The sequence below is a fragment of the Salvelinus fontinalis genome, chromosome 42, assembly GCF_029448725.1.
Source record: "Salvelinus fontinalis isolate EN_2023a chromosome 42, ASM2944872v1, whole genome shotgun sequence".
Classification (NCBI taxonomy): domain Eukaryota; kingdom Metazoa; phylum Chordata; class Actinopteri; order Salmoniformes; family Salmonidae; genus Salvelinus; species Salvelinus fontinalis.
The window spans coordinates 23,418,260-23,444,097 of NC_074706.1; the positions used below are offsets into that span (position 1 = coordinate 23,418,260).

Sequence of the window (25,838 nt, forward strand, 5' to 3'; positions counted from 1 at the left end):
CAAATAAATGCTTCACAGAGTTCAAGTAACAGACACATCTCAACATCAACTGTTCAGAGGAGACTGTCTGAATCAGGCCTTCATGGTCGAATTGCTGCAAAGAAACCACTACTAAAGGACACCAATAAGAAGAAAATACGTGCTTGGGCCAAGAAACACCAGCAATGAACATTAGACCAGTGGAAATCTGTCCAAAGTCAAAATTTTCGATTTCTGGTTCCAACCACCATGTCTTTGTGAGACGCAGAGTAGGTGAATGGATTATCTTCGCCTGTGTGGTTCCCAGCATGGAGGAGGAGGTGGTGCGATGGTGTTTTGCTGGTGGCAGTCAGTGATTTATTTAGAATTCAAGGCACACTTAACCAGCATGGCTACCAAAGCATTTGGCAGAAATACACCATCCAAGCTGGTTTGCGCTTAGTGGGACTATTTGTTTTTCAACAGGACAATGACCCAAAACACACCTCTAGGCTGTGTAAGGGCTATTTGACCAAGAAGTTGAGTGATGGAGTGCTGCATCAGATGACCTGGCCTCTACAATCACCCGACCTCAAACCAATTGAGATGGTTTGGGATGAGTTGTACCGCAGAGTGAAGGAAAAGCAGCCAACAAGTGCTCAGGATGTGTGGGAGCTCCTTCAAGACTATTGGAAAAGCATTCCAGGTGAAGCTGGTTGAGAGAATGCCAAGAGTGTGCAAAGCTGTCATCAAGGCAAAGGGTAGCTACTTTGAAGAATCTTAAAATATATTTTGATTTGTTTAACACTTTTTTGGTTACTACATGATTCCATATGTGTTATTTCATAGTTAAGATGTCTTCACTATTATTGTACAATGTAGATAATAGCAAAATAAATGAAAAATACTGAATCAAATATTTCTCAGATACCGGAACTTGTAAATTCAAATAGACTTTATTACAAAAGTAACAGAAGCCGAGCAATTCCATGGAACAACTAAATTATCTTGCCACAGACGTCAGGCCTTATAGGTTTCCACCTTCAGATAGCACACATGGTCACTCCCCTCTATGTTGATGATTAACACCCCTTGGCTTCTCGCCACCATTATCTTTCTGTCTCAATTTCTCATAGAACTACACAATGACTCTCCCCAAGCCTGTAATGGCACAGACATTCATATACAATACAACTACATGCCCTAAAGCCAGTCACAGGACCAGGCAATGACTTCCCTCAGGCCAACAACAGCACAGGCATACATACAGTTGAAGTCATATTTTTACATACACTTAGGTTGGAGTCATTAAAACAAAATTTTCAACCACTCCATGCATTTCTTGTTAACAAACTAGAGTTTTGGTAAGTTGGTAGGATATCTACTTTGTGCATGACACAAGTCATTTTTCCAACAATTGTTTACAGACAGATTATTTCACTTATAATTCACTGTATCACAATTCCAGTGGGACAGAAGTTTACATACACTAAGTTGACGTGCCTTTAAACAGCTTGGAAAATTCCAGAAAATGATGTCATGGCTTTAGAAGTTTCTGATTGGCTAATTGACATCATTTGAGTCAATTGGAGGTGTACCTGTGGATGTATTTCAAGGCCTACCTTAAAACTCAGTGCCTCTTTGCTTGACATCATGGGGAAATCAAAAGAAATCAGCCAAGACCTCAGAAAAACAATTGGAGAACCTCCAGAAGTCTGGTTCATCCTTTGGGAGCAATTTCCAAACGCCTGAAGGTACCACGTTCATCTGTACAAACATTAGTATGCAAGTATAAACACCATGGGACCACTCAGCCGTCATACCGCTCAGGAAGGGGATGTGTTTCCTAGAGATGAACGTACCGTGGTGTGAAAAGTGCAAATCAATCCCAGATCAACAGCAAAGGACCTTGTGAAGATGCTGGTGGCAACAGGTACAAAAGTATCTATATCCACAGTAAAATGAGTCCTATATCGACATAACCTGAAAGGCCGCTCAGCAAGGAAGAAGCCACTGCTCCAAAACCGCCATAAAAAAGCCAGACTACGGTTTGCAACTGCACATGGAGACAAAGATCATACTTTTTGGAGAAATGTCCTCTGGTCTGATGAAACAAAAATAGAACTGTTTGGCCGTAACGACCATTGTTATGTTTGGAGGAAAAAGGGAGAGGCTTGCAAGCCGAAGAACACCATCCCATTCGTGAAGAACGGGTGTGGCAGCATCATGTTGTGGGGGTGCTTTGCTGCAGGAGGGACTGGTGCAATTCACAAAATAGATGGCATTATGAGGTAGGAAAATTATGTGGATATATTGAAGCAACATCTCAAGACATCATTCAGGAAGTTCAAGCTTGGTTGCAAATGGATCTTCCAAATGGACAATGACCCCAAGCATACTTCAAAGTTGTGGAAAAATGGCTTTAGGACAACAAAGTCAAGGTATTTGAGTGGCCATCACAAAGCCCTGACCTCAATCCTATGGAAAATGTGTGGGCAGAACTGAAAAAACGTGTGCGAGCAAGGAGGCCTACAAACCTGGTTCAAGTTACACCAGCTCTGCCAGGAGGAATGGGCCAAAATTCACCCAACTTATTGTGGGAAGCTTGTGGAAGGCTACCTGAAATGTTTGACCCAAGTTAAACAATTTAAAGGCAATAATACCAAATACTAATTGAGTGTATGTAAACTTCTGACCCACTAGGAATGTGATGAAAGAAATAAAAGCTGAAATAAATTATTCTCTCTACTATTATTCTGACATTTCACATTCTAAAAATAAAGTGGTGATCCTAACTGACCTAAGACAGGGAATTTTTACTAGGATTAAATGTCAGGAATTGTGATAAACTGAGTTTAAATGTGTTTTGCTAAGGTGTATGTAAACTTCCGACTTCAACTGTACAAGTTAACCAAATACATTCCAGACCAAAGGACACATTTCCATCGGTCTAATGTCCATTGCTCGTATTTCTTGGCCCAAGCAAGTCTCTTCTTCTTATTGGTGTCCTTTAGTAGTGGTTTCTTTGCAGCAATTCATACATTCTCCTCTGAACAGTTGATGTTGAGATGTGTCTGTTACTTGAACAAATACAGGTAGTCACTTGTTCTTGCCATAATAGAGTAGTCACTTGTTCTTAGTAGTCACTTGTTCTTGCCATAATATGGACTTGGTCTTTTACCAAATAGGGCTATCTTCTGTATACCACCCCAACCTGGTCACAACACAACTGATTGACTCAAACGCATTAAGAAGGAAAGAAATCCCACACATTAACTTTTAAGAAGGCACTTCTGTTAATTGAAATGCATTCCAGGTGACTACCTCATGAAGCTGGTTGAGGGAATGCCAAGAGTGTGCAAAGCTGTCATCAAGGCAAAGGGTGACTATTTGAAGAATCTCAAATATAAAATATATTTTGATTTGTTTAATATTTCATGTTATTTTATTCTACAATGTAAAAAATAGTAAATTGTAAAAATAAAGAAAAACCCTTGAATGAGTAGGTGTTCTAAAACTTTTGACCGGTAGTGTACATTTTATTGATATCATCTATTGGAATTAATTTTAAAATGTGAAAGAATAATGATCGTCACACAATAATTTGAATTCTTTTGCATTCCTTTGATATTTTAGATATAAATTATTCACCAATATTGCATTTTAAAATGAAGTGCCCTTTAATATAGACCACAAAACATTCTGATTTATTATATGAATAAAGACATTTCTAGCCTGTATCAAAATTCAGCATTTTGACATTTCCCTTTGTGCATTTATTGTGACTTCTAGGAAGATTTTAACCCACTGAACCAACATTTCTCTAAGTTTTCACCATCATAAAGGCCTAGTTATTTTTTGGCTTTGACAAATTAATTACTGAAGATTATTATTTGTTGATTAGTGATTCATTAGTGGTTAGTGATTAATTTCCATTTGTTGATTAGTGATTAGTGATTGATTAGTGATTCATTTTCATTTATTTGCCTAATTTTACGGTGAAAAAATATTATTTTCAAAAGACATTGAACATCTAATCGTGAAATCATAGTGTAAAATCAGGTGAGCTGGTTCTACTCTTTTTGGCCATATTCTGTTGTTTTGTGGTTTGGAACTGAGCGGGTCGAGCATAACACATCAACCCTGTTACCTATAGATAGACAGGCTAGATTATTTTTTATTTTTTTGTGAAGCTTGCATTCAATTGTCCCTTCTTGTTGAACATAAGAAGGGTCCATTGCCCTAGGCTGAAGACCCGACATTGAATTAGATAGAATTCTACGTCGGGCAGAAATGTGCATTTGGATCAGGAAAGTTTCCTCTCAAGACCTCTACAAGCCATAATGCTGAATATATATATATATTTTTACTATTTTTTTGTTAATGGCAAATATAATTTTTATTCATTATTCTGCCTTGTAGAGACTATTTCTTTAAGACTGATATCATGGAGTAACCATGGTAACAGTCTGATGTTTAGCCAACCATTCCCCTTCACAAGGGGATTCATGACTGATTTAAGATGAATTTATTAACCCTGTTATGGTCAACCCTGTTACTTTATTTGGCACTTAATAGCCCTTTTTTTAATTTAACCTCTTGAGATGGGAAAAAGTATTTTTTATTAAATTTAATATGTGCTCTTTATTTTTTACACCAAGTTACACTACTCAAAAGCCACCTAATTGGTGTAATAACCCAATAGCCAGGTGCATCACTATTCCCATTGAAGATCTATTACTACTAGTATGTAGGCAATATGTATTTCTCCCCCATCTTTAGTCCACTCAGCAGATCAATGCTCTCTGGTCCATCCGCTACTGTCTCCTCTTTGACTAGCAGCAGATCAGGCTTCCCATCCTCCATGTCTACTGACTGTAAGAGATACAGAGTGAGAGGATGTTGGACATAGAAATCTGATATGGAGCATCTTCTGATTGGACAATGAGGGATTGCTATGAGTACTATGCAAACATGTTAGTTGATTTGATTACCTGGCAGTCTTTAATGGTTTGATAATTCAAAAGACATGGTTCCACATTTAAGACAAAATGTATCAGAGTAGGAGTGCTGATCTAGGATCTGTACATATAATCTTATTCATTATGATCTAAAAGGCAAAACTGATGCAGGTCAGCACTCACGTTTTTGTGTGGATTCAGGCTCTAACCTAATACCATTCAGGCTCTACTTTACAATTGGGCTCACCTCAGTGAGACTGTGTGTGTTCCTGTGCTGCTCAGCTGGTTCCTCTGTAAGTTCAGGAGGAGGTGTAGTCTGGTTGTCCTCCATGACCATAGTCCCCTCAGAGTTCCCCAGACTCTCCTCTCACCCCTCCTTCACCAGCAGCACCTCTGGACCTTCCTCGTGGAAGAGACAGGTGATACCCTCAGGTATGTACACACCGGACATTTGACTGGAAGCGTTTTAATTTATCTGACATTTGAGAAATGTACAAGACCCATATGCATTGGGTGCATAACCTGATTAGGCGTCCACCCACGGTGCTCAGAATGACAGAAATCACATTCAGACTATGGTCATTCATCTCAATAGAACGTGCATCCTTCTTACCGAATTCCGATGCACACTTTGAAGATGTTAGAATAACTGTCCACATTGTTACTCTTCTTGTTGGCTGAAGAAAAGTCAAACAGCATTATCACTAGCCTATGTCAATCTACTATCCTCCATAGTAGAAAAGTGTACCTATTCTATTGGTCAGCTTGTCGTTTTGTGCGAGAAAGAAATTGCCTATTCCAAACAGACTCTGGGACAGTTGTGGGACGAAAGATCCCAAAGTCAATCAACCAGTAGGCCTCGGCTACATCAAAACATTTAAAAAAAACAATGAGGCTGATGCAACAGATCAGAACGTTTAGCTTAAAATGTTGATAAACTATTATTTCTTCACATTATAAGCGCAGCAATGTGCACAAGGCAGTGTGCGAATTTTCATTCCATAATGCAACTAGCGGGAAAACACAGCTGTTAAAAGTGCACCGCACATGCGAGTGTTGGTCACTATTACATAGAGACACTGTTTTTAATTCTCAACTGGTAATTGAAGCGCACTTCCCATTCGCCATTCAGTGCATCACACACCACTTGCAGTGTGAGCTGGAGGCATTATGCATTTTGAAAACATACTTAATTGTTTGAAACATTAACATTTTACTTCATTTTATGAGGCAAGTCTTATGTATATTTAGTAAGTATATATTGGTTATAAAACGTTGTGTTTATGCAGAATAGGGTGAGATGTGATGTATACTAAAAAGAGTCTCAATGAAAGTCTTAGAATGAAAAGTCCCATTTTGTGTTTATTAAACAGAAACAAGTGTTAGATACACCATGTGAAAACCACACATACATGTCTCAACAAAAAATCTGCATGAATTTGATAAATGTAATTCATTTTCTTGTAGAAAAAATTAAGTTGAATGGAAGTAATGAAATAGGCATTTGTGACCATCATATAGCTTACACAGTATAAACACAATATGTAACAGACTTTTTAGGCTTATATATCACACATCTGGATGAAATATTCTACCCAGGAATATTCAACACTGAAATCTGTTACTCAGTATTCCAAATGCATCTGTGGATATTTTATGCTGACAACAATGACAATTCATCGTTGTCTTTAATGCAGGATTTTATTTAAATGTCAGAAGACCTTTCTCCCGTGTGGACCTTCAGGTGCATCTTCAGGTTACCAGCCTGGGCGAAGCGCATGTGACACTGGGTACAGCTGAAGGGTTTCTCCCCCGTGTGGACCATTTGGTGCCTCTTCAGGGTGCAAGCCTGGGCAAAGCGCATGTGACACTGGGTACAACTGAAGGGTTTCTCCCCTGTGTGGACCCTCTGGTGAATCTCCACCTTCTGGGGGCAGCTGAAGCCTTTGTTACAGAACATGCAGAGGAACCGTTTCTCTTTACTATTGCCTGTTGTGGCTCCCCCTCCCTGAGCCTTAGCTCTAATCCTTTTGTTTGAGTTCAATACCTGATCGAAAAGGATGCGACCGTGTGAATCTGAAGGTTTCATCGACGTGGACTCTGGGTCGCGATCCCTGAAAGTGAGTAAAGGGGAGTGGGTCACGACATTTAGATTTGTCTCTAAACTTTCCCTGTAGTCTAAGAAGTCACTGGTGTTGCCTAGTGAGTGTCCTTCTCTTAAGTGAGTCTCGTCCACATTCCATGTCAGTGCATCACCCTCCACTTTCACAGTCACCGCATCTACCACTATATCCTCTCCTTTCTTTTCTAGGCACCCTTCAGAGTATACACTACTACTGTACCGGTTCATTTCCCCTCTCGTAGGATTAGTCTGTGTATCTAAGCCCACAGGCATGTCATCAGGTATCATCTCTGTCTCTGTAGCGTATGAAGAGGACGGATCATTGCCAGTCTGTAACGAGTCACCTGAGTCCTGATGGGATAGAACCGTCCTCGGGCTACCGTAAAGTAAATTCTCTGAGCGGGGAGCAGGAGGACAGCCAAGTTGCCCCAGCCCCGTTAAAGTCTCGGTGTCTGTCTCTGACTTGAGGGCGGCGTTCGGCGTTCCACTGACCTCCGTGATGCTGCATTGGGTCTTGGGTTGCGCTGGAATGGTGGTGGGGTCCTCCGTGGCTACAGGGGGCGCCACTCCAGTCGCTGATACAGTCTGGATGTCTCTGCTGTGCCGTGGGTCCTCCTCTCCTTCAGACCTCTCCTGCTTGACCCCAGGACCTGCAGCCTCTGCAGACTGACACAAGAAGTACGTGTTTATAATAGGCTTCACGTTTATATCATCAAATTCATAGAAACGTGGTGAAAAAATAAGATATACAGTGCCGTCAGAAAGTATTTATACCCCTGGACTTATTCCACATTTTGTTGTGTTACAGCCTGAATTCAAAATGTATTAAATTGATTGTTTTCTCACCCATCTACAGTGCCTTGAAAAGGATTCATCCCCCTTGGCGTTGCTCTTATTTTGTTGCATTACAAGCTGTAATTTAAATAGATTTTTATTTGGATTTCATGTAATGGACATACACAAAATAGTCCAAATTAGTGAAGTGAAATGTAAAAAATAACTTGTTTCAAAAAAATAAAACAAACTGAAAAGTGGTGCGTGCATATGTATTCACCCCCTTTGCTATGAAGCCCCTAAATAAGATCTGGTGCAACCAATTACCTTCAGAAGTCACATAATTAGTTAAATAAAGTCCACCTGTGTGCAATCTAAGTGTCACATGATTTCAGTATATATACAGCTGTTCTGAAAGTCTGCAACACCACGAAGCAAGGGGCACCACCAAGCAAGCGGCACCATGAAGACCAAGGAGCTCTCCAAACAGGTCAGGGACAAAGTTGTGGAGAAGTACAGATCAAGGTTGGGTTATAAAAAAATATCTTAAACTGAACATCCCAAGGAGCGCCATTAAATTCATAATTAAAAAATGGAAAGAATATGGCACCACAACAAACCTGCCAAGAGAGTGCCGCCCACCAAAACTCACAGACCAGGCAAGGAGGGCATTAATCAGAGAGGCAACAAAGAGTGTAACGCTCGTTCTCCTCCTCGTCTGAGGAGGAGCAAGGATCGGACCAATATGCAGAGAGGTATGAAGACATAAAGATTTATTTAACGAAAAAACGAACACGAAGCACACTTGATAAATACAAAACAACAAAACGACGTTAACAGACCTGAACTTGAGAACATAAAACAATGAACGCACAAACAGGAAAGAACGAAACAGTACCGTGTGGTGCAACAGACACGGCAACAATCACCCACAAACAAACTGTGAGAACAGCCTACCTTAATATGGTTCTCAATCAGAGGAAACGTAAAACACCTGCCCCTAATTGAGAACCATATCAGGCTAATACATTGAACCCAACATAGAAACACATAACATAGAATGCCCACCCAGCTCACGTCCTGACCATACTAAACAAAGACAAAATAAAGGAAATAAGGTCAGGAACGTGACAAAGAGACCAAAGATAACCCTTAAGACGCTGCAAAGCTCCACAGCGAAGATTGGAGTATCTGTCCACAGGACCACTTTAAGCCGTACACTCCACAGAGCTGGGCTTTACGGAAGAGTGGCCAGAAAAAGCCATTGCTTAAAGAAAAAAATAAGCAAACATGTTTGGTGTTCGCCAAAAGGCATGTGGGAGACTCCCCAAACATATGGAAGAAGGTACTCTGGTCAGATGAGACAGAAATTGAGCTTTTTGGCCATCAAGGAAAACACCATGTCTGGCACAAACCCAACACCTCTCATCACCCCGAGAACACCATCCCATGTTTTTCCATCGGCAGAGACTGGGAAACTGGTCAGATTTGAAGAAATGATGGATGGCGCTAAATACAAGGAAATGCTTGAGGGAAACCTGTTTCAGTCTTCCAGAGATTTGAGACTGGGACAGAGGTTCACCTTCCAGCAGGACAATGACCCTAAGCATACTGCTAAAGCAACACTCGAGTGGTTTAAGGGGAAACATTTAAATGTCTTGGAATGGCGTAGTCAAACCCAGACCTCAATCCAATTGAGAATCTGTGGTATGACTTAAAGATGGATGGGTTCCGCTGGTGTACAGCAAACTTCAAGAAGCTGGAGCAGTTTTTCCTTGAAGAATGGGCAAAGATCCCAGTGGCTAGATCTGCCAAGCTTATAGAGACATACCCCAAGAGACTTGCAGCTGCAAGAGGTGGCTCCACAAAGTATTGACTTTGGGAGGTGAATAGTAATGCACGCTCAAGTTTTGTTTGTCTAATTTCTTTATTTGTTTCACAATAAAAACTATTTTGCATCTTCAAAGTGGTAGGCATGTTGTGTAAATCAAATGATAAAAACTAGAGGTCGACCGATTTAATTAGGGCCGATTTCAAGTTTTCATAACAATCGGAAATCGGTAATTTTGGACACCGATTTTGCAGATTTTATTTTTATTTTTTACACCTTTTTTTAACTAGGCAAGTCAGTTAAGAACACATTCTTATTTTCAATGACGGCCTAGGAACGGTGGGTTAACTGCCTTGTTCAGGGGCAGAACGACAGATTTTTACCTTGTCAGCTCAGTGATTCAATCTTGCAACCTTACAGTTAACTAGTCCAACGCTCTAACCACCTGCCTCATGAGGAGCCCACCTGTTACGTGAATGCAGTAAGAAGCCAAGGGAAGTTGCTAGCTAGCAATAAACTTATCTTATAAAAAACAATCAATCAATCATAATCACTAGTTATAACTACACATGGTTGATGATATTACTAGTTTAGCTAGCGTGTCCTGCATTGCATATAATCGATGCGGTGCGCATTCGCGGAAAAGGACTGTCGTTGCTCCAACGTGTACCTAACCATAAATATTAATGCCTTTCTTAAAATCAATACACAGAAGTATATATTTTTTAAACCTGCATATTTAGCTAAATCCAGGTTAGCAGGTAATATTAACCAGGTGAAATTGTGTCACTTCTCTTGCGTTCATTGCACGCAGAGTCAGAGTATATGCAACAGTTTGAGCCACCTGGCTCGTTTCGAACTAATTTGCCAGAATTCTACGTAATTATGACATAACATTGAAGGTTGTGCAATGTAACAGGAATATTTAGACTTATGGATGCCACCCGTTAGATAAAATACGGAATGGTTCCGTATTTCACTGAAAGAATAAACGTTTTATTTTTCGAGATGATAGTTTCCGGATTCGACCATATTAATGACCTAAGGCTCGTATGTCTGTGTGTTATTATGTTATAATTAAGTCTATGATTTGATAGAGCAGTCTGACTGAGCGATGGTAGGCACGAGCACGCTAGTAAGCATTCATTCAAACAGCACTTTCGTGTGTTTTGCCAGCAGCTCTTCGCAATGCTTCAAGCATTGCGCTGTTTATGACTTCAAGCCTATCAACTCCCGAGATTAGGCTGGTGTAACCAATGTGAAATGGCTAGCTAGTTAGTGGGGTGCGCGCTAATAGCGTTTCAAACGTCACTCGCTCTGAGACTTGGAGTAGTTGTTCCCCTTGCTCTGCATGGGTAACGGTGCTTCGAGGGTGGCTGTTGTCAGTATGTTCCTGGTTCGAGCCCAGGTAGCGGTGAGGAGAGGGATGGAAGCTATACTGTTACACTGGCAATACTAAAGTGCCTATAAGAACAACAAATAGTCAAAGGTATATGAAATACAAATGGTATAGAGAGAAATAGTCCTATAATTCCTATAATAACTACAACTTCTTACCTGGGAATATTGAAGACTCATGTTAAAAGGAACCACCAGCTTTCATATGTTCTCATGTTCTGAGCGAGGAACTTAAACGTTAGCTTTCTTACATGGCACATACAGTGGGGCAAAAATGTATTTAGTCAGCCACCAATTGTGCAAGTTCTCCCACTTAAAAAGACGAGAGAGGCCTGTAATTTTCATCATAGGTACACTTCAACTATGACAGACAAAATGAGAAAAAAAAATCCAGAAAATCACATTGTAGGATTTTTAATGAATTTATTTTCAAATTATGGTGGAAAATAAGTATTTGGTCACCTACAAACAAGCAAGATTTCTGGCTCTCACAGACCTGTAACTTCTTCTTTAAGAGGCTCCTCTGTCCTCCACTCGTTACCTGTATTAATGGCACCTGTTTGAACTTGTTATCAGTATAAAAGACACCTGTCCACAACCTCAAACAGTCACACTCCAAACTCCACCATGGCCAAGACCAAAGAGCTGTCAAAGGACACCAGAAACAAAATTGTAGACCTGCACCACGCTGGGAAGACTGAATCTGCAATAGGTAAGCAGCTTGGTTTGAAGAAATCAACTGTGGGAGCAATTATTAGGAAATGGAAGACATACAAGACCACTGATAATCTCCCTCGATCTGGAGCTCCACGCAAGATCTCACCCCGTGGGGTCAAAATGATCACAAGAACGGTGAGCAAAAATCCCAGAACCACACGGGGGGACCTAGTGAATGACCTGCAGAAAGCTGGGACCAAAGTAACAAAGCCTACCATCAGTAACACACTACGCCGCCAGGGACTCAAATCCTGCAGTGCCAGACGTGTCCCCCTGCTTAAGCCAGTACATGTCCAGGTCCGTCTGAAGTTTGCTAGAGAGCATTTGGATGATCCAGAAGAAGATTGGGAGAATGTCATATGGTCAAATGAAACCAAAATATTACTTTTTGGTAAAAACTCAACTCGTCGTGTTTGGAGGACAAAGAATGCTGATTTGCATCCAAAGAACACCATACCTACTGTGAAGCATGGGGGTGGAAACATCATGCTTTGGGGCTGTTTTTCTGCAAAGGGACCAGGACGACTGATCCGTGTAAAGGACAGAATGAATGGGGCCATGTATCGTGAGGGTTGAGTGAAAACCTCCTTCCATCAGCAAGGGCATTGAAGATGAAACGTGGCTGCGTCTTTCAGCATGACGATGATCCCAAACAAGCATTACGAAATGCTTTGTAAGAAGCATTTCAAGGTCCTGGAGTGGCCTAGCCAGTCTCCAGATCTCAACTCGATAGAAAATCTTTGGAGGGAGTTGAAAGTCCGTGTTGCCCAGCAACAGCCCCAAAACATCACTGCTCTAGAGGAGATCTGCATGGAGGAATGGGCCAAAATACCAGCAACAGTGTGCGAAAACCTTGTGAAGACTTACAGAAAACGTTTGACATCTGTCATTGCCAACAAAGGGTATATAACAAAGTATTGAGATAAACTTTTGTTATTGACCAAATACTTTTCCCCACCATAATTTGCAAATAAATTCATAAAAAATCCTACAATGTGATTTTCTGGATTTTTCTTTCTCATTAGGTCTGGCATAGTTGAAGTGTACCTATGATGAAAATTACAGGCCTCATCTTTTTAAGTGGGAGAACTTGCACAATTGGTGGCTGACTAAATACTTTTTTGGCCCACTGTATTGCACTTTTACTTTCTTCTCCAACACTTTGTTTTTGCATTATTTAAACCAAATTGAACATGTTTCATTATTTATTTGACGCTAAATTGATTTTATTGATGTATTATATTAAGTTAAAATAAGTGTTCATTCAGTATTGTTATAATTGTCATTATTACAAATACATTTAAAAAAATTGACCGATTAATCGGTATTGGGTCCTCCAATAATCGTTATCGGCGGTGAAAAATCATAATCGGTCGACCTCTAATACAAACCCCCCAAAAATCCACTTTAATTCCAGGTTGTAAGGCAACCAAATAGGAGAAATGCCAAGGGAGGTGAATACTTCCGCAAGCCACTGTATACACAATACAGCATAATGACAAAGTGAAAACATATTTTTCGAAATGTTAGCAAATTTTTTGAAAATGAAATGCAGAAATATCTCATATACATAAGTATTCACACCCATGACACAATACATGTTAGAGTCACCTTTGTCAGCGGTTACAGCTGTGAGTCTTTCTGGGTAAGTCTACTAGAGCTTTGCACAACTGGATTGATTGTACAATATTTGCACATTATTCTTTTTTAAATTCTTCAAGCTGTCAAGTTGGTTGTTGATCATTGCTAGACAGCCATTTTCAAGTCTTGCAATAGATTTTCAAGACAATTTAAGTCAAAACAGTAACTAGGCCACTTAGGAACATTCAAGGTCATCTTGCAATGCATATTTGGCCTTGTGTTTTAGGTTATTGTCCTGCTGAATTTGTCTCCCATTGTCTGCTGGAAAGCAGACTGAACCAGGTTTTTCACTAGGATTTTGCCTGTGCTTAGCTCTATACCGTTACCTTTTATCCTAAAAACTCCCTTGTCTTTGCCGATGACAAGCATACCCATAACATGATGCAGCCACAACCATGCTTGAAAATATGAAGAACGGCACTCAGTGATGTGTAGTGTTTGCCCCAAACATAACTTTATGTCCTGACTACAAAGCTTTCATTTCTTGCCACATTTTTTGCAGATTTACAGAGCCTTCAGAAAGTATATAGCCCCTTGACTTTTTCCACATTTTGTTACATTATAGCCTGTTTAAAAAAAATAATTTCCCCTCATCAATCTACACACAATACCCCATAATGACAAAGTGAAAACAGGTTTTAATAAATGCCTTATTTTCATAAGTATTCAGACGCTTTGCTTTGAGACTCGAAAATGAGTTCAGGTGCATCCTGTTTCCATTGATCATCCTTGAGATGTTTCTACAACTTGATTGGAGTGCACCTGTAGTAAATTCAATTGATTGGACATGATTTGGAAAGGCACACACCTGTCTATTTAAGGTCCCACAGTTGACAGTGCATGTCAGAGCAAAACCAAAGCAATGAGGTTGAAGGAATTGTCCGTAGAGCTCTGAGACAGGATTGTGTCGAGGCACAGATCTCGGGAAGAGTACCAAAACATTTCTGCAGCATTGAAGGTCCCCACAGTGGCCCAACCATTCTTAAATCTAAGAAGTTTGGAAGCATCAAGACTCTTCCTAGAGCTGGCCGTCCGGGCCAAACTGAGCAATTGGAGGAGAAGGGCCTTGGTCAGTGAGGTGACCAAGAACCCGATGGTTCATCTGACAGAGCTCTAGAGTTCCTCTGTGGAGATGGGAGAACCTTCCAGAAGGACAACCATTTCTGCAGCCCTCCACCAATCAGGCCTTTATGGTAGAGTGGTCAGACGGAAGCCACTCTTCAGCGACAGGGACTGGGACACTAGTCAGGATCTAGGAAAAGATGAACGGAGCAAAGTAGAGAGAGATCCTTGATGAAAACCTGCTCCAGAGTGCTCAGGACCTCAGACTGGGGCGAAGGTTCACATACCAACAGGACAACGACCCTAAGCACACAGCCAAGACAACACAGGAGTGGCTTCGGGACAAGTCTCAATGTCCTTGAGTGGCCCAGCCAGAACCCGAACGAATATCTCTGGAGACCTGAAAATAGCTGTGCAGCAACGCTCCCCATCCAACCTGACAGAGCTTGAGAGGATCTCCAGAGAAGAATGGGAGAAACTCCTCAAATACAGGTGTGCCAAGCTTGTAGCGTCATACCCAAGACTCAAGGCTGTCATCACTGCCAAAGGTGCTTCAACAAAGTACTGAGTAAAGGGTCTGAATACTTATCACATTTACATCAGTTAAAATGTTATAAATTAGCAAACATTGCTGAAATTCTGTTTTTGCTTTGTCATTATGGGGTATTGTGTGTAGACTGAGGGGGGGGGGGGGGGGACAATTTAATCAATTTTAGAATAAGGCTGTAACCTAACAAAATGTGTAAAAAGTCAAGGGGTCTGAATATTTTCCCAAGTGCCTTAATGCAAACAGGATGCATGTTTTGTTATATTTGTATTCTGTATAGGCTTTCTTCTTTTCACTCAGCCATTTACATTAGTATTGTGGACTAACTACAATGTTGTTGATCCATCCCCAGATTTCTCCTATCACAGCCATTACACTTTGTAACTGTTTTAAAATCACCATTGGCCTGATGGTGAAATCCCTGATCAGTTTCATTCCTCTCCGGCAACTGAGTTAGGAGGGACGCCTGTATCTTTGTAGTGACTGGGTGTATTGATACACCATCTATAGCCTAATTAATTACTAAACCATGCTCAAAGGTGCCCTTCTTTGCGAGGAATGGAAAAACCTACCTGGTCTTTGTGGTTGAATATCTGCTTGAAATTCACTGTTCGATAGAGGGACCTTAAAGATAATTGTATATGTGGGGTATAGAAATGGGCTAGTTATTCAAAAATCATGTTAACCTCTATTATTGAACACAGAATAAGTCCATGCAACATATTATGCGAATTGTTAAGCAAATTTGTACTCTTGATAAGGGGTTGAAAACATGACTCAATACATTTCAGCTTTTAATTTTGTGTTCATTTCTAAAATGTTCTACAAACAAAATTCCACTTTGACATTATGGGGTATTGTGTGGAGATCAGTGACACAAAAATGTAATTTAATACATTTTCAATTCAGGCTGTAACATCACAAAATGTGGTGTGAATACTTTCTGAAGGTACAATTATATTCGTATTTGTGTATTTAGATGCCTTTTATCTAAATATTCAACACTCAAGAAATAAATTAATAAAGTTTAATTTGAACTACAACTCAGCAGCCTTGTTAGCGTGCCTGCTCAAGTTGGACTCACAGGACGATAAAAACCTTTAAATTACAATCCGTTTGATATGCTTTATATTAGATTACGCTGGACCGTTTTTACTGAACATTGCCAGCCAGTACTAAAAAAAAACGCTAAACATTTAATGATTAACGTTTAGGCTTTATGCTTCTTCTTGGTCGTCAGATACGTTGAAAAACGGCATATGGTAAGTACATTACCTTGGAAACACATACATTTTAATATATATATCTATATAAATTTCAAGCAAATTCTTAACCTACAAAACGAGGAACCATGGCGTATTGGATAATGTTGTAGGGAAGTCTCTCAAGTTCCCCTAAGGCAGATAGCTGAAGTGAATAGCTGAGGGGAGCCTTTCTGAAACAAACGGGTGACTGTGATTTTTTATGCAACACTATTACACTAACCTCTATCATGATAACGTGCTGGGTTGAGGTTCCACTCCCCTCATCAACAATGATTGGTTGGTCATCTCTCCATGTATTGTGTCCCACAGACTTCACAAAGCTCCTGTGGCCTCCAGTGAGATGTCTGCCACCTGAGAGAGTGATTGGGGAGAAGAGGTGGTTAGATTAGCTACCGTCAATGCTCAACAGTATATTCCCACTAGTGACAGTTTAAACACGGTCTAGAATTGGCAAGGATATAAGGTAACACTTCTCATAAGTTATTGATATACTATCTATTCATTGATGTGTTATGTTCCATGCATCACATTGTTTTCATTGAGTAAATAGGAAATGGAGTGAATCAAGAATCTGGTTTGAATATGACAGTGTCTTTGCGCAAGATAGTTAAGTATTCAGCGGAAATATTGCATACTATCCTAAATCTGACCAAGACCGAATTCTGGGTAACACATCTGAACACAGAGGGGAACGGGCGTTGAGCTACAGCATATGTGAACGGCGACAGGCCGCGCAGTCTCCGCCTTCTGCGAAAAGTACCTCTTGTCAGTCATACCTCTTGTCATTCCTCGGTCGAGGATCTTGACACTACTGGCGAGGACGCGCTCTCGTGCCACCTTCAGTTCCTGAAACTGTAATTTCCTCCGCAATGCCCTGTTTTGTTTCTGGCTTTCAGAAATTTCCAAACGAAACACTGCATAGTCGTCGTCTACGAGTTTACAAATCTCTGCTACTGCTGCATTCGCTAGCACCTCCATGATGGAGGCTATTTGAGTGTGAAAAACCATACAGTTAGCCATTGTTAGCAGTTTGCGTTACCTATATAACGTCTATCAACCAAGTCCTAACTCCAACGCGAAATAAAGACTACATGGCGTAAGTATGTGATGCTGTGTAGTTAAAATAATAAACGCTAACGTGGAAATTGTTCTTAGTCATTGTTCACTTCCGTTTACAGTGAAGAGAAACGTTATAGGTTGGCGTCGTAGAGCAAAGCTTGCCTAAATTAAAAGCGTACCCGCTTTTATTTCTTCTTCGATGAGGTTTAACGGCGGTTGGCATCCAATATGTTGATTTACCGCCACCTACCAGACTGGAGTACAATTCCCTTATACTTTGCTTAAAAAAGAAAAGAATACCCTAACACTACACTCACAAAAATATTAACACCACCCTACTCCACTATTTAAATCTATTTAGTCCTACCTCCGGCCAACAACCCGAAAGGATGGGACACCACCACTTAACACACCCTGTAACTCTTCTGATGTCAAGTCTTGCATGCACAACTACCTCTGCAGCTGCCACCACAACCTCAATTTTCTGCGACTTAAGTTCCATCCCTGCAGTACAGTTGATAACCATTGCTAAAAATCTAATCTTACTGAAACATCACTTGTTGGCCTATCCCTCTGTACTGGTACATATCTACTACTCACATCACTCTGCTCAGGATCCCTCCCCCTTGACCCATCTTCCTCTACTTTCTTCACTGCCTCAGCATATGACAACTTCTGCACTACTCTAACCCTGGAAATCTCAACCTGCCTCTCTCGCACGGGACATTTCTGATCCCCAGCCCCATGGGCATCCCTACAATTAACACATACCACTACTTTCCCCAATGCTATACATTCCTTTGTCTCATGCCCTTCTGCACACGTCTCATACCTACTGTACGAACTTCCCTCCTACACACTGCTGCCACATGCCCATAAGCTTGACACCTGTAACAACGTAATGCATTTGGCACAGAAGCGCCTACAGGATAACTTATATTCTAACATCACTTTGTCGGGCAAAGACTCATCAAAACTCAAAAGAACAGATAATGACTCTTCTGTTTCACTACTCTCGCCACACTGTCTGCATCGCACCAAAAAAACGAGCATCACAAACACCGGGAATCTTCCAATTCAGTTGGTCAAATTTTACATTTACAGCTACCCCAGTAATCACTCCTTTCAATGGCACCCTTTTCTTGACAGTGAAATAATTCAAATTTCTTGCCCCCAATGGGGTATTGTGTGTAGATGGATGAAATATATATTTTTCTCAATTTTAGAATAAGGTTGTACAGTAACACAATGTGGAAAAAGTGAAGTGGTCTGAATACTTTCTGAATATCAAAATATCGTTTTGGGGTGTTTTCCTTTGTGCAGACTGTCAGCTTTAATTTGAGGGTATTTTCATCCATATCGGATGAACTGTTTAGAACTTATTGTGAATGGAATATGTTTCTAAACACTAATACATTAATGTAGATAATCCTGAAGAAATCGTGAATAATGATTTGTGAAAGTTAGACGCACAATATCATACCCCCCCAGGTGACTACCTTATGTGTTATTTCATAGTTTTGATCTCTTCACTATTATTCTACAATGTAGAAAATAGTAAAAAATAAAGAAAAACGCTGGAATAAGTAGATGTGTCCAACCTTTTGACTGGTACATAGACGTGGTTAAGGAAGAGTGTTTTGAATACTGATGTTAACCTTTCTGGTTATAACCTTTTGCGGCAAGACAGATCTTCCAAAGGTGGGGGAGTGGCAATCTTTACCAACGATCACCTTCAGTGCTCGGTTCTCTCCACCAAGTCTGTCCCCAAACAATTTGATTTGCTGGTTTTAAGCATTCAACTTTCAAATAGCTCTTGGTTGACTGTTGCTGGGTGCTATCGTCCTCCATCAGCACCGGCCTGTACCCTACCTGCCCTAAGCTCTCTCCTGGCCCCTTACACTAAGTCTGCATTTTTCCTGCTAGGTGACCTAAACTGGGACATGCTTAAACCACCTGACCAAGTCCTAAAGCAATGGGACTCCCTAAATCTTTCTCAGATTATTACCAATCCCACAAGGTGTGACTCCAAACACCCAGAAAAAGCTACGCTCCTCAATGTTATCCTCACAAATAATCCTGATAGGTATCAGTCTGGTGTTTTCTGTAATGACCTTAGTGATCTCTGTTTTACAGCCTGTGTTTGAAACGACCTGTCCTGATTCGTCATAGACACTTGCTAAAAAACTTTAATGAGCAAGCCTTCCTTCATGAACTGGCCTCTAAAATGGTATAGAATCAGCTTGATCCCCTCTGTTGAAGATGCTTCAACCTTCTTTTTTGATATTTTCAGTGGTATTGTTAACAAACACACCCCCCATAAAGAAAAGTAATATTAAAAACAGGTTCAGCCCCTAGTTCGACTGTGATCTTGCAGAGTTACTCCACCTCAAGAATTCCATTTGGCGAAAGGCTTGGCACACGCATACTCAGGCTGACTGGCTATTGTTCAGGCAAATTAAAAATAAGTGCACTCAGGCTTTTCGGAGGCCAAAGTTCGTTACTTTAAGGAGCAGTTCTTTGTGGGTCTAATCCCAAGAAGTTCTGGAAAACGGTTAAAGACCTGGAGAACAAACCCTCCTCCTCACAGCTGCCTATGTCCCTTAATGTTGATGTGGTTGTTACTGACAAGAAGCACATGGCTGAGCTTTTAATCACCACATCATTAAGTCAGGATTCCTATTTGACTCAGCCATGCCTCCTTCCCTATCCAACATTCCCTCATCTCCCATCCCTTCTAATGCGGATATCCCCGATGCTTCTCCCTCTTTTTCCCATGTCCCGCTACAAAGTTTCTTCCTGCAGGCAGTCACTGAGTCCGAGGTGCTAAAGGAGCTCCTTAAACTTGACCCCAAAAAAACATCTGGGTCAGATGGTTTAGACCATTTCTTCTTTAAGGTTGCTGCCCCTATCATCGCCAAGCATATCTCCAACCTTTTTAACCTGTCTCCTTTCTGGGGAGGTTCCCATTGCTTGGAAGGCAGCCACAGTTTGTCCTTTATGGAGATCAAGCAGATCCTAACTGTTATAGGCCTATTTCTATTTTGCCCTGTTTATCAAAAGTGTTAGAAAAACTTGTCAATAATCAACTGACTGGCTTTCTTGATGTCTACAGTATTCTCTCGGGTATGCAATCTGGTTTCCGCTCAGGTTACGGATGTGTCACTGCAACCTTAAAGGTCCTCAATGATGTCACCATTGCCCTTGATTCTAAGCAATATTGTGCTGCTATTTTTCTATGACTTGGCCAAATCTTTTGATACGGTAGACCATTCAATTTTTGTGGGCCGGCTAAGGAGTATTGGTGTCTCTGAGGGGTCTTTGACCTGGTTTGCTAACTACCTCTCTCAAAGAGTGCAGTGTATAAAGTCAGAAAATCTGCTGTCTCAGCCACCGCATGTCACCAAGGGAGTACCCCAAGGCTCGATCGTAGGCCCCACGCTCTTCTCAATTTACATCAACAACATAGCTCAGGCAGTAGGAAGCTCTCTCATCCATTTATATGCGGATGATACAGTCTTATACTCAGCTGGCCCCTCCCCGGATTTTGTGTTAAATGCTCTACAACAAAGCTTTCTTTGTCCAACAAGCTTTCTCTACCCTTAACCTTATTCTGAACACCTCCAAAACAAAGGTAATGTGGTTTGATAAGAAGAATGCCCCTCTTCTCACAGGTGTGATTACTACCTCTGAGGGTTTAGAGCTTGAGGTAGTCACCTCATACAAGGACTTCGGAGTATGGCTAGACGGTGCACTGTCCTTCTCTCAGCACCTATCAAAGCTGCAGGCTAAAGTTAAATCTAGACTTGGTTTCCTCTATCGTAATCGCTCCTCTTTCACCCCAGCTGCCAAACTAACCCTGATTCAGAGAACCATCCTACCCATGCTATATTACTGAGACATAATTTATAGATTGGCAGGTAAGGGTGCTCTCGAGCGGCTAGATGTTCTTTACCATTCGGCCATCAGATTTGTAACCAATGCTCCTTATAGGACTCATCACTGCACTCTATACTCCTCTGTAAACTGGTCATCTCTGTATAACCGTCGCAAGACCCACTGGTTGATGCTTATTTATAAAACTGTCTTAGGCCTCACCCCCCCTTTCTGAGATATCTACTGCAGCCCTCATCCTCCACATAGAACACCCGTTCTGCCAGTCACATTCTGTTAAAGGTCTCCAAAGCACACACAGGCGAGCTTCAATGCCATACAACTCTACTTCCGTGGCCTCCAATTGCTCTTAAATACAAGTAAAACTAAATGCATGCTCTTCAACCGATCACTGCCTGCACCTGCCCGCCTGTCCAACATCACTACTCTAGACGGCTTTGACTTAGAATATGTGGACAACTACAAATACCTAGGTGTCTGGTTAGACTGTAAACTCTCCTTCCAGACTCACATCAAACATCTCCAATCCAAAGTTAAATCTAGAATTGGCTTCCTATTCCGCAACAAAGCATCCTTCACTCATGCTGCCAAACATACCCTTGTAAAACTGACCATCCTACCAATCCTCGACTTCGGTGATGTCATTTACAAAATAGCCTCCAATACCCTACTCAATAAACTGGATGCAGTCTATCACAGTGCCATCCGTTTTGTCACCAAAGCCCCTTACACTACTTACCACTGCGACCTGTACACTCTCGTTGGCTGGCCCTCGCTTCATACTCGTCGCCAAACCCACTGGCTCCAGGTCATCTACAAGACCCTGCTAGGTAAAGTTCCCCCTTATCTCAGCTCGCTGGTCACCATAGCAGCACCTACCTGTAGCACGCGCTCCAGCAGGTATATCTCTCTGGTCACCCCCAAAACCAATTCTTCCTTTGGCCGCCTCTCCTTCCAGTTCTCTGGTGCCAATGACTGGAACGAACTACAAAAATCTCTGAAACTGGAAACACTTATCTCCCTCACTAGCTTTAAGCACCAGCTGTCAGAGCAGCTCATAGATTACTGCACCTGTACATAGCCCATCTATAATTTAGCCCAAACAACTACCTCTTTACCTACTGTATTCATTTATTTATTTTGGCTCCTTTGCACCCCATTATTTCTATCTCTACTTTGCACTTTCTTCCACTGCAAACCAACCATTCCAGTGTTTTTTTTACTTGCTATATTGTATTTACTTCGCCACCATGGCCTTTTTTTTTTTTATATATATTTTGTTTGCCTTCACCTCCCTTATCGCACCTCACTTGCTCACATTGTATATAGACTTATTTTTCACTGTATTATTGACTGTATGTTTGTTCTACTCCATGTGTAACTATGTGTTGTTGTATGTGTCGAACTGCTTTGCTTTATCTTGGCCAGGTCGCAATTGTAAATGAGAACGTGTTCTCAATTTGCCTACCTGGTTAAATAAAGGTGAAATAAATAAAAATAAAATCCCTTTTCAGTTCGTTGCAGCTAGTGACTGGAACGAGCTGCAACAAACACTCAAACTGGACAGTTTTAACTCAATCTCTTCACTCAAAGACTCAATCATGGACACTTACTGACAGTTGGGGCTGCTTTGTGTGATGTATTGTTGTCTCTGCCTTCTTGCCCTTTGTGATGTTGTCTGTGCCCAATAATGTTTGTACCATGTTTTGTACTGCTACCATGTTGTTGTTATTGTTACTGCTACCATGTTGTTGGTATTGCTACCATGCTGTGTTGTCGTGTGTTGCTGCCTTGCTATGTTGTCCTCTTAGGTCCCTCTTTATGTAGTGTTGTCTCTCTTGTTGTGATGTGTGTTTTGTCCTATATTTATATTGTATTTATTTTTTATTTTGAATCCCAGGCCCCTGTCCCCGCAGGAGGCCTTTTGGTAGGCCATCATTGTAAATAATGATTTGTTCTTAACTGACTTGCGTAGTTAAAGAAAGAAATAAAAAATATTGTATGCTCAAAAAATTTGGAGAATAATATTCTTGTATACTAACAGAATTGGTTAGAGATTTTTTTTAACTAGTAAAAAAATAAAATAAATCATATCTATATAGTTACACCTGTTTTCAATACTCCAGCACCCTCCTCTTGCGAGGATAATGACAGCCCTTTAAGTGTTTTATGAGATTGGAGAAAAAAATGGGAGGGGTCTTAGACCATTCCACCACACAGAATCTTTCCATATCCTTGATATTTAAATGTATTATTATATATAAATATATATATTTTTTAATTGAAACTTTATTTAACTACGCAAGTCAGTGAGGAACAAATTCTTATTTACAATGACGGCCAAACTCGGACGACGCTGGGCCAATTGTGCACCGCCCTATGGAACTCCCAAATCACGGCCGGATGTGATACAGCCTGGAATCGAACCAGGGACTGTATTGACACCTCTTGCACTGAGATGCAGTGCCTTAGACCGCTGCGCCACTCGGGAGCCCAATGTCCATTGCTCGTGTTTCTTGGCCAAAGCAAGTCTCTTATTGGTGTCTTTTAGTAGTGGTTTCTTTGCATTAATTCGACCATGAAGGCCTGATTCACGCAGTCTCCTCTGAACAGTTGATGTTGAGATGTGTCTGTTACTTGAACTCTGTGAAACATTTATTTGGGCTGCAATTTCTGAGGCTGGTAACTCTAATGAACTTATCCTCTGCAGCAGAGGTAACTCTGGGTCTTTATTTCCTGTGGTGGTCCTCATGAGAACCAGTTTCATCATAGCACTTGATGGTTTTTGCGACTGCACTTTAAGAAACTTTCAAAGTTCTTGAAATGTTCCATATTGACTGACCCTTCATGTCTTAAAGTAATGATGGACTGTCGTTTCTATTTGCTTATTTGAACTGTTCTTGTTCTGTTCTTTGGTTACTACATGATTCCATATGTGCCACTTCACAGCTTTGATGTCACCACCACCACTCTACAATGTAGAAAATAGCAAAAACAAAGATAAACCCTGGAATGAGTAGGTGTGTCCAAACTTCTGACTGGCACTGTATGTGTCGTTTGTTTTGCTCTAGGACACTCAGAAGCCTCGTCTGAAAGTACACTGGTACCAGTTTAATAAATGAATGGAAGTCTACAGTATATAGAAGTAGTTTGGTGCCTAAAAAAGGGGTTTAATGAGTTAAATAAAATAGTTTCGTTTTTTGGTTATTCATTGTTAAGCCTACAACATGTTTAAATTTTCGGTCTGGTAGATACCATTAGTGATATGATACAGTGCACTGGCTGGCTCGTATGTGGGTCTGTGTGTGGATCTGGGAAAAGGGGTGTGTCTGTGGGAATCCACTGATGTTTGGCGTGCAGCACATCGGCAGTGCTTGCTGGGACTTGTAGTGCAGCGCATCGCGGGCGGTATGGAAGCGGGCAAAAATGAATTGACAACCCAAATATTTGCGTTGGCCTTATGTTTGACACCTTCTAGATAGCCTGTTTTCCCAGTCATCTGTAATGATTCACAGACAGCAATGTCATCTTGTGGTGATTTACAGTTTGTTGCAAGCCTCTTTCAGTACATCCACCTCTCCATGGAGAACTGCAAACTGTTCTTAAGGTCTTGGACCTCTCTGGTCAGATCGTCCCTTTGTTAGTTGAGTCCACCAATATTTGGACAAGGGTCTCGAAGCTATTTTCCTGTTGCTGCAATTTCTTGTAGACGTGTTTTTGTTGATGTAAAAGATCACGTACGTGTCATAGTTAAACACTGTCCTCTCCACTACTCCAACCTTCTTTAACTTTGGGCGGCATTATGGTAGCAACGTAGGCTAACGCTGGTACTCCACACAATTCCAGCCAGCACAGCTCGTAAAGCCGATGGAAATTGCAACAAGCAGCAGGGATTTGGGCTGCCGAGTGGCGCAGCAGTCTAAGGCACTGCATCTCAATGCAAAAGGCGTCACTATAGTACCTGGTTCGAATCCAGGCTGAATCACATTCGGCCGTGATTGGGAGTCCCATAGGGCAGCGCACAATTGTCCCAGCGTCGTCCGGGTTTGGCCGGAGTAGGCCGTCATTGTAAATAATAAATTGTGGGCTCTCCTTCTCTGTGGCCGACATAAGTAAGACATTTAAGCGTGTTAACCCTCACAAGGCTGCCGGCCCAGATGGCATCTCTAGCCGCATGCGCAGACCAGCTGGCTGGTGTGTTAACGGACATATTTGATTTCTCCCTATCCCAGTCTGCTGTCCCAACATGCTTCAAGATGGCCAAAATTGTTCCTGTACCCAAGAAAGCAAAGTTAACTGAACTAAATGACTATCGCCCTGTGGCGCTCACTACTGTCATCATGAAGTGCTTTGAGAGACTAGTCAAGGATTATATCACCTCTACCTTACCTGTCACCCTAGACCCACTTCAATTTGCTAACCGCCCCAATAGATCCACAGACGATGCAATCGCCATCGCACTGGCACTGCCCTATCCCATCTGGACAAGACGAATACCTATGTAAGAATGCTGTTCCTTGACTATAGCTCAGCATTCAACACCATAGTACCCTCCAAGCTCATCATTAAGCTCGAGGCCCTGGGTCTGAACACCGCCCTGTGCAACTGG

General features: G+C 41.3%; 2 protein-coding genes across 4 annotated transcripts in view; both read right to left on the reverse strand.

Moving 5' to 3' along the window:
• Positions 1–25,838, reverse strand: part of LOC129841198 (zinc finger protein 79-like) — a 70,210-nt gene that overhangs the window by 13,556 nt on the left and 30,816 nt on the right. The gene's annotated exons all lie outside the window — the stretch shown is intronic.
• On the reverse strand, positions 6,262–17,526 carry LOC129841204 (B-cell lymphoma 6 protein-like). Of its 2 annotated transcripts, XM_055909368.1 has the most exons (4): positions 17,053–17,526; positions 16,497–16,627; positions 7,888–7,953; positions 6,262–7,707 (listed from the first exon to the last, which is right to left on the reverse strand). In XM_055909368.1, exons 1-4 carry the CDS (start codon positions 17,294–17,296, stop codon positions 6,625–6,627), a joined length of 1,524 nt encoding a protein of 507 aa, XP_055765343.1. In that variant the 5' UTR covers positions 17,297–17,526; the 3' UTR covers positions 6,262–6,624. The 2 variants fall into 2 exon arrangements, with proteins under 2 accessions (XP_055765343.1, XP_055765344.1); XM_055909369.1 differs by lacking the exon at positions 7,888–7,953.